General features: G+C 43.2%; 2 protein-coding genes across 7 annotated transcripts in view; one reads left to right on the forward strand and one right to left on the reverse strand.

The window, feature by feature from the left end:
• Positions 1–891: 891 nt before the first annotated feature.
• zar1l (zygote arrest 1-like) lies at positions 892–3,027 on the forward strand. The gene is made up of 4 exons (XM_005750765.2): positions 892–1,550; positions 2,180–2,272; positions 2,340–2,414; positions 2,661–3,027. Exons 1-4 carry the CDS (start codon positions 969–971, stop codon positions 2,802–2,804), a joined length of 894 nt encoding a protein of 297 aa, XP_005750822.1. The 5' UTR covers positions 892–968; the 3' UTR covers positions 2,805–3,027.
• Positions 3,028–4,122: 1,095 nt separating this feature from the next.
• The window catches only part of fryb (furry homolog b (Drosophila)), a 55,976-nt gene continuing 50,740 nt past the window's right edge, over positions 4,123–9,358 (reverse strand). For all 6 annotated transcript variants that reach the window (XM_013915313.1, XM_013915310.1, XM_013915309.1 and 3 more), the window contains 2 exons: positions 8,513–8,748; positions 4,123–6,884 (listed from right to left, as the gene is read on the reverse strand). In XM_013915313.1, the coding sequence (XP_013770767.1) occupies positions 6,626–6,884; positions 8,513–8,748 (495 nt within the window). In that variant the 3' untranslated portion in view covers positions 4,123–6,625. The remainder of the gene's footprint in view (positions 6,885–8,512; positions 8,749–9,358) is intronic.

Below are 9,358 nucleotides of genomic sequence, written 5' to 3' on the forward strand. Positions count from 1 at the left end.
CTATTCTTTAAGGCATTGTTGTCTATTTTGCATATCAAACGGAAAACCCAGGATTCCGACAGAGCCTGAACTCACCACCAACCCATTATTCAACTAAAGGGGTTTGTGCGTGAAAATGATCGCATGAATATGACAGTAATGGTGCATTTACGTTAATCCTGTGTAAACTGGAATTACAAATATAAATAGTTGCTGCTGAATGGCCCTTCTGGCGTTTTAAGTGCACCCCTACTGTTAGAATATATACCATATAAAGTCATTTATTCACACAGACATTTTAAAAATAAAATTCGCATTTATGGGACAATGCCCATGGGTGTTTATTTCTCAATTTCCTTTGTTTGCTAACCTACTCATTCACATTTTTAATACGTCTAACACATTTTTGGCTTTCAAATGATAGATTTTCTGACTTCAGTGGCTTTACTAAAAAAGCAATATTACTGAAGTTATACAACCTTCTTGCCAAGCTAGTTCACATAACGTCCAACTAAAAATAAATAAATAAATAAAGATGTAACTGCATGCCTCATTAATCTCCTGCTTGCTTTGTCTTTCTCCGATGGGTCTCTGGCCAACATGAGCCAGCCCATAGAGGGAGCTCCAATATAACATTTCGGATTTGGATCGTTGAAATAAAGCATCGCGCTTGCTGCAGAAGTGGATTGGGCACAGAGTCTTGTTTCAGCAGAGATTTTCTGTAGTTTTTTGATAAAAACAATTTTAATTTAACTTAAATTTTAAAGATGGCCCCAAAAATGTACCACTACACTTTCAAATGCATAGCCAGCCATTCTTGCTGTAGTCAACAGAGCCTTATTATTAATAAATAATAGAGGGCACCGTATCTCTACCTATATTCGAGCCTGCACGCCGCTGTTCTCAATTAACCAATCCGTGCCTAGAGAAGGTACGCGTAGGCTATAAATCTCACGAGGACGAAGTTGGACTGGTTTCATGGCTCCAGGATGGAGGGGTTCCTGTCCACGTTTCCACCATACAATGTATATGGTAACCCTGTCTGCGCTTCCCCGGCTCAGGTCGGCAACTGGGGCAAGAGAGATGGTCGCTTCATGAACCCCCAGAGCCTCAACTACCTGGAGCTCTACAAGACCCTCCTGTCCCAGGTCAACCCAAGTTTACCCCCTCAGCTCAAGAAGGCGAACACCAAAGAGTGCGGCGTGCAAGTGAACGCCAGGGTGGATAAAATTGTCCAGTGCTCTCTGGGCCCCAAAACGCTGTTTTTCGATGAATTTGCCACTCCCTGCAAGCTCCCCATGAGCCCCGATGCGTCCACACCGGAGGAGAAGGCGCAGTGCCACACGCCGCCAATGAGCAACCTGCGCTTCCTGAGGCCCGTGTCCATCTATTCGCCGGTGTTTGACCGCAGGCTCTTCCTAAAGAAACTCGAAGACTGCGCTGGTGAAGGAGAAGGTGAAGCCGCCGCCGAGCAGGCCACGTCCGAGGCCGATGGGGATCAAAGTGGCGAGGAAGCCCCAGAAGACTCCAAGACAGCTTTCCACCGGTCTCCAAAGGGATCCAACTTTCAGGTGGATGCGTGTGGGGAAATGGCAATGAGCACTGTCTTTAGCTTTCCAATCCACGATGTAACTCAGAAAAGTCCCTCAGTCATCTGTGGTTCAAGCCCTCAAACTATAGCCTAATTAGTATGACTGTCATTTAAAACCTATTATCCATCCGAAAATATAGATTATTTTAGTTAATTGGCAAATGTCACCGTAGGCTCATTTAAATTTGTTCTGATTTTAACTCGGTACTTTTTTTACACTAAAAAACATCTAACGAAACTCGATTTATTTAAGATTTAAGAAGTGTAAAAGATCATATACGTGTTCAAAAATACAAAGAAATAAAGGGCAGTATAAGATACTAATTGCCCAAACTGTTCTGTATTTAGAAAAGATAAACAAATGTTTTTAAATTGAAAAACTATCTTGTTTATTAACTACTTTGTAGTATGAATGGTAACGGGGTAGAGCCATTATTAATGGGAAACTCAAAACATATCACGATAGTTAAGTTCAAAATCTATGCACTCACTCACATTCTCCATAAAAGTATCACCAGAATGTTTACAGTCAGTGCAGCCCACAGGGGAAAAACCCAGCTGTGGTAAAAAAGCTTTTGTACACATTTTATTTATCTTTGTTTTTTCCAGTTCCTGGAGCAGAGGTATGGGTTTTTCCACTGCAAAAAGTGCAACATCCGGTGGGAGAGTGCTTATGTATGGTGCATCTCTGGAACGAGTAAGGTTAGTGGTAACGAGCATTGCACAAACAAATACCTGCTGAGCTAAAATAGAGCGACTGCTTTGGCAGGTGTACTACAAGCAGCTCTGCCGGAAGTGCCAAGTGGGGTTTAACCCCTACAGAGTGGAATCTATCCTGTGCAAGGTACGTGAACTTGTTTTTGAGGAACTTTCGCAAGATGATTTGTTCACTTGGACTTAAAGTGGAGTCGCAGGGTCAGTCAGATCCTGTGTGGGGTATTTAAATAAACTGGATCACATTTCTAAGGCACTATCAGTCTCAGTAAGGCATTCCTTCTGTAGGGATGAGAAAAGCCTGTGCTGTTTCTTATGCTGGTGATGTTCTTTTACCCCCCCCCCCCCTCCCCCCCTCCCCCTCCTCCTCCCTCAGGGTTGCTCTCAGACTTGCTGCATCTGTGAGAAGAAGCAGAGGCACATTAACATGAAGAAGCCTCACCGTCAGGACCTGTGCTGTCGCTGCAAGGGAATGAAGCTGTCCTGTGACGCCACCTACAGCTTCAAATACATCGTCTAAGTTGCCCGCCGTGAAAGCCTGAGGTTACACCAATAAGGCTGATGTGTAAAGTCATGCCACAAAGAGAAGCTGCCACCGCCCCCAGTAGCAAACTTGAAGAGTCACTCCAATCGCTGCCCTGGTTTGAGCCAACTTTAAAAATTCATTCCTCCTCACTGATCCTGGTACCTAACATGAAAACTATTTTTGTATGAAGAAATAAACACTGCACCTTAAAAGTTGAGATTCCTGAATGTATACATACACTATGAAGTCAAAATGGAAATGATGGGGTGCTTGCCTATTACAGTAGACTATGTTACTCTACTGCAATGATACAATGTTCTCCCATACAAACTGATGGCACAATTTCTAAATTACTCAAAGCTTCTTTTTTTAACAATACTAGCGTGTCTAGGTAATAAGTTGCACTCTAATATGTAGAACAAAGTCCACATATCTTAGCACAAGCTTGTGGTTCTGAAACTGATGTACAGATTAGGTGAAAAGTGAAACCATGGTAAAAAAAAAAAAAAATTGGCTGATAAAAACCTTTAAAATTCAATGTTGTCGGTCGTAGCACAAATCCATGGGAAAAAGTTGCTGATCAAAAGCAGCAGTAGTAGGGCTTCATGCTGAGAGCACGATAAATGTGATGTTTGAGTGTTGATGCTCACGAGCAGTTGAACTTTGTAGATCTAGAGCAAGCATGTGATGGATCACCAAGAGAAACCGTGCTGCTGCATGAGGAAGTCAGAAGTATGTGAGGGACATGCAGTGTAACTGTGGAGTGACAAAGGGGTTCATCAGGGATCAGAGTCTCTGTGGACTGATGTTTGCAGATGACATTGATCTAGTGGTGAGGTGGAGGTATCCTCTGGGGAGAAAAGGAATGAAAATCAGAAGTAAGATGGAATACATGTGAGTGAATAAGAGGAAGACAAGTTTAAATACTTGGAGTCAGGCAAGATGAGTGTCAGGTTATTAGTGACACAAAGATGACATGAGTAAAATGAAACGTTTAAGGACAGTAGTGAGACTTGCTATGATGCATGGTTTGAAGGCTGGCGGAGCTAAAAATGTTCAGATTTCAAGCTGTTAAGATCAGGAGAAAGAGGATTAGAAATGAATATACCTGAAGGACCGTTCAGGTTGAGCATTTTGGAGACACAGTGAAGCAAAGCTGAGAGGGTTTGGACATTTGTAGAGGAGGGATGTTAAAGATGGAGCTGCCAGGAAGGAGGAAGACTGCAGAGAACATTGATAGATGTAGGAAGAGGGCAGAGCCCCTTGAATACAGTTAGTTTTTCAGTCATTTATAAAGCACCAAAAGACAACATAAGTTATAGGTCTTTACTTTAACAACTTTTACAGAGCTTCAACTCAAAACAACTTCACAAAGGCTGTGAAAATATTTACAAGGTGAAAAAACAACTACTGTCTTCATCTAAAAAGCTTTAAAAATGTGCAACTTCTTGTTTGGCATGCAAACACATTCTCCCACACACAGGAAAAAGAAAAACATACCCGCGTGAGCTTGTGGCTCCCTTTTGTACCTCATACAAACGTATCTTTCAGATAAAATTATCTTGTTAATAAATATTTCAAACACTCCATACAGTAAACAGAAAATGCATGCATGGCAGTTTGATTTGAGAGAACAAACATCATTATAAAACTTAAGTCAAATAAGTGTCGTTTCATATCTGATCAGATATAAATAGGAAAAGAAGACATTTGTACAGCAACAGCAAAATGATTGCTTGATCCGAACCAAGGGAGAGTCTCTCACACACACACACACACAAAAAGGCTGACAACGACGAGTTCAGATTCAGTAGTGTGTAGCGTGGGTTTCATTTCACACATCTACAATGAGTGCAGAATGTCAGCATTTCCCTTACGTGTAAGGTAACTACAAACCACACAAACATATCCTACTATGGTTGTGTGACAGTAACGATTAGCAGTATACAGACGGGCAAATACTTGACTGTGTACATGCGCCATCTTCTCTGCATGTGAACACCAAGTCGACAGAAATATAGTGTTTACGCTCACTAAAGATGCTACAGCTAGCCACGGAGGGGTGCACGCCACGCACGGATAATGGCATGATTACTCTACCAATGTTTACAACAGTAGTCAGGGGACAAGTTGATTCACTGATACAGAATATCAATAATAGAAACAGGCCAAAGAGCAGCGTAAAGAAATGCGCTTGAATATTCTGCATCTGCTCTGTCAGCAAGTCTTTCAATCAGGCTGAGGTCAGACGTCTGGGCCAGGCGAAAAGGACAGGACGGGAGCGTACAGTAGAAAGCATTCAGCTGGGTCATGCATTGCACAGTTTCCTCCAGAGGAGGCCTCAGAACAGTAGAGACAAAATCACTCCAGCATTTGGCTTTTCCTTCTTAATAAAAGTGACAGCCTTTTTCTCTCACAGTAACAAAACATACATGATCTCCTTTCTACAACATTTAGAAAAAACGTATAACAAAACTCCACAGAGGAAACTTCTTCCAGTGATGCTACGTAGTGTCACGGCTCATTTCCTCACTGTCTCTTTCATCCTTCCTGAAGGAGGCAGCAAGTGTCAAGCATGTCTAAAAGTTCCTCTGGGAAGCCAGTTTAAATCCAAGCTAAAAGCCTTCACAGGTCCTCGGAGTGCAGCACAGATTAGATGCTGAATTATGACCGTCAAGCGGGACTTAAACAAGGAGGTACATTATTTTTCACGACATCTAGCTTTAGAAGCAAAGCCTGCGCTTGTATATAATCACATCAGGTCATTCTTATCAGCAGGCAGCAATCTGTAGTATCCAGAGATAAATCCCATTATACATGGGATATGATTCCCTGTCCTTAAACATTTAAAGTGTCCAGTTATTTCTGGTATGTCATTGTCTACTTTTCAGATGCAAAGACCTGATGTTGGATCGTTAGGTCCTCTGGCGTGGTAACTTTTAAGTCTCAGGTTTGGACATCTGACGGTTCAGTATTCAGGAGCCCCCCTACTGTCAGTAAGGGCAGGGCAGCTTGTCCCACCTTCCCCAGGTAGCGAGTCAAAGGCGTAGCAGCACCGCCGAAGGAGCAACAACAACCCCAAGCTGCAGCCTCTCCTGGGCCGGTGGGACAGGGAGGGGGTGGTGGGGGAGGGGGAAGAGATGAACTCGATGAAGGGCTGTGAGTTAAGACCGTGTCACGGCCTGGGTGCAGAATCGAGGACGGGCTTGAGTGTTTGTACGGCGAGCATGGGAAATGGGGAAGATGAGAGATGGGCGATGGGTTCGTGTAAGAGTGTGTGAGCAAGGTGGGCGCTGAGGCCACAGTTGGGAGAGAGCTGGATGTGAGAGATGATATCAGGTGTTTGCTGCAGTGGAAATGTGATTGCGGTAAACTGCATGATGGATGTACTCTGATAGGATAATAAAGGCTTGCGTTCTCATCTAGATAACGTCTCTTTGGCTCTTGTGTGAGCGGCAGTGTAAAATGTGATTGGCCTGGCGTGTTGGAGCTATGAGCAGAGAACAGGTCGGGGGGTTTGGGAAAATTAAGTAAAGAGGTCTCAGAGTTTGCAGTGGATGAGGATGAAGAGTGGAATGAAAGGTTTAATTCAGGTTCTAGTGCTGGGCAGGGTGGTAAGTGGGTATCTGCCTGGAGCTGTGAATCTGGGGCAGCAGACACATAGGAGGCGGCAGGGGCCAGGTATGTGGGTGCTGGGCCCCCTCTGTAAGAGCAGGCTGAGAGGATTGCAGAGGTTGTCTTGGAAGGGTCAATGGCTGCAGTGATGGAGGGAGTAAAGGTGGAGAAGGAGGGGGTGGGGGGCTCCTGAAGTCCTGTCAGAGACTGGTCGCGGAGGCACTTGAATCGGGGAGGTAAGTTGTGACGACCCGGTAACCCTGGGCGTGGCGGATCATGTCGCGGATTTCCCCGTTGAGCTCCAGCAGCTTGGAGCAGATCAGACTGAGGTCCTGCCGGGAACCGACCAGGGCGATTGTGCCCGTCTGGCCCAACGTTTGGTGACGGAAGTAGACGTTGAGCAGCGTCTGAACCTCACTCTCTGAGCTTCCGCCAAACACTCCGTTGGGCCACTGCCTCCTGAAATGGACACAAAAAGTATTATAATTATTACAGGTAGATATAAAGAGACATACTTTCTATATTCAATATTCAATGTAGCTTGATTCATTGGATCAAGCTATAAAGTATAAATACACAATTAATATATTCAACTTGATAAAATGTGTCCATAAGTACAGGAATGCCACTAGATCCACATCTATACCTTGCCAAATAACACCATATAGAATAAACTACGCAAGTAATTTTTCAGTTCGAACTCTTGCCTAAATATTCTGTAATTTATACAGATGCTATTGTTAAACATATCAGGTCTATCAATTTTGCCTCAGGTTTGGATATTCTCATCTTAACAGCTGCTTTCATATAGCGATCATTCACCACACCGGTATATCCCCATAAATAAGAAAATCCCGTATAATCAAATATTTGTTTTAACTTCCCTAACCGCAACTTCAAAACACCTTTATCATATTGATTCTTTGGAAAAATAGACATTAAAAGTACAATTTATTCCTATTTCCATTCGATAATCTAAACCTAAAACCAATCATCCTACATTTAACTTTATCTTTATCAACTTAAATCTCCCCACTTCTTGATCTCAATAAGTCAAATGATAGGGTGAGGCAAGGTCTAACAATGGTTTCACCCGAAGCTTACGCTGATAATAGACCACACCCCTTTTTCACACCTTGGATCATGTGATGAGCCACATGAGCAATAGTGGGTCAATGACCCTCTTGCGGGGCAATCCCCTCTAGGGCTTAAAATCTGGAAGTCTTCATCATTTGCTCTTAGAACTGAAGAAGCTTCTTGGATGAGAGGTGAAACATCTTCAAGACATTTAAAGAAGTTCAGTCGCTTTTCATTCCAAGCTCCTTAGATCAGGGGTGTCAAACTCAAATACACAGTGGGCCAAAATTCAAAACTGGAACAAAGTCGCGGGCTAACATTAATATTTACTGAAAAAAAAATCTTCCTCCAGATTTAAGAATGAATCTCTTCTTATGGACTCAAACAAGTTTTGCTGGAAAACTGAATATGGAACAAGCAAAGCTTAATACTAAACAATATATATATTAGCTGTATAATACCAGTAGGCCAGCTCTAATAATAATTTGGTATGGCTTCGCAGGCCAAATGTAATTAGGCTGTGGGCCAAATTTGGCCCGCGGGCCAGAGTTTGACACCTATGCCTTAGATCCTCCTCTACTTGTATTACAGGATTTCCGAATTTAAAGCCACAGAACTGTCCTACTTTACCTCATGCAAACATTACAATTTTACTTTCATTAGGATTTACACTTTCCTGTCTACACAACATCTTTCTACTCCATCTAAAGCCATCTGAAGCTCTGATTCTGTCAATACTACAATATCATCTACGTACAGAAGCACAAGAGAGATAGATAGACCTCAACATCTCCCAAGCTTAAGTTTCTCAGCCAGGAATGACAGCCCTTTATAATGTCTACTTATTATATACTTCAAAATCATTTGTAAAGATTGGAGAAAGTGATGGGGGCACAGTGTGTTCACATGGTCATTTTTTGGATCATTTGTTCTTTTACGTTGAGACAAAATAATAAAATCATTAAATCCCAGGATACACTCATGTATGCTGATGGCCTCGTGCTGCTCACCTGCATTCCTGGATGTAGCGCACGGCTTTGGTGAACTCATGGTTCCTAAGGCACTCCAGTATGGCCTGCACCGCTGCCTCTGAGGTGGGGAAGCTGGGCACAACCATGGCTGCCACCTGGGTGGCGTGTGAGTGAGTGTGGGCCAAGTGTTTGTGTTCCAAGTCGCTGGCTACGGCTGCCTCTGCTGCCTGCAGGCTGCTCTTCAGATCAGTAAGCTCTCGAGACATGTTCAGCAGCTAAGAGGTGGAGGGACAACAGATGGTGGTGGGTGAGTGTGTATGTGAAATTTATGTCTATATTAAAAGATTAAATGCTCAAGATCGAGTCTGCAGTGTAGCAGGGTTTTTCTAAGGGTCAACATCATTTTAATTTAACTAGTAAACCATACATATACTTATAAAAGCATATGTCTATTTAATAGGGGTGCAACGATACTCGTATCGATATTGAACCATTCGATACAGTGCTTTCGGTTCGGTACGCATATGTATGAACAATACAAAATTTGTAATTTATTTTATCAACTTTCCTTCTGACAACGCGGTCTGTGTTGAGCGATCAGTGAATCTGCGTTCGACTACTCCGCCTAGGCTGCACTGTCCAGCGCAGATCCACTGAGCGTTCAACACAGACAGCATCTCAGAAGGAAGAGCGCAGGGCAAGCTAGCGAGACAGAAGCTCTCCTTGCAACATGGCAAATTGAACCTCCCCCACCCTCATTCAGATCTGGCATTTGGAATTATTTTGGTTTTCATGTGACGTATGACCCTGAAGGTAAGTGCGTCATGGACTAAAGTAAAACAGTATGTTGGATGTGCCACGCAATGCTCAATTACATGGGTGGGA

The sequence above is a fragment of the Pundamilia nyererei genome, unplaced genomic scaffold, assembly GCF_000239375.1.
Source record: "Pundamilia nyererei isolate P.nyererei 1_Seehausen unplaced genomic scaffold, PunNye1.0 scaffold00286, whole genome shotgun sequence".
Lineage (NCBI taxonomy): Eukaryota > Metazoa > Chordata > Actinopteri > Cichliformes > Cichlidae > Pundamilia > Pundamilia nyererei.

Bases quoted from the DNA above. Each gene is read 5' to 3' on its own strand.
- zar1l (XM_005750765.2), top strand. From the start codon at position 969: ATGGAGGGGTTCCTGTCCACGTTTCCACCATACAATGTATATGGTAAC. The intron at 1,551-2,179 runs GTGGATGCGTGT...TGTTTTTTCCAG, and splicing joins CAAAGGGATCCAACTTTCAG to TTCCTGGAGCAGAGGTATGG. The intron at 2,273-2,339 runs GTTAGTGGTAAC...CTGCTTTGGCAG, and splicing joins GCATCTCTGGAACGAGTAAG to GTGTACTACAAGCAGCTCTG.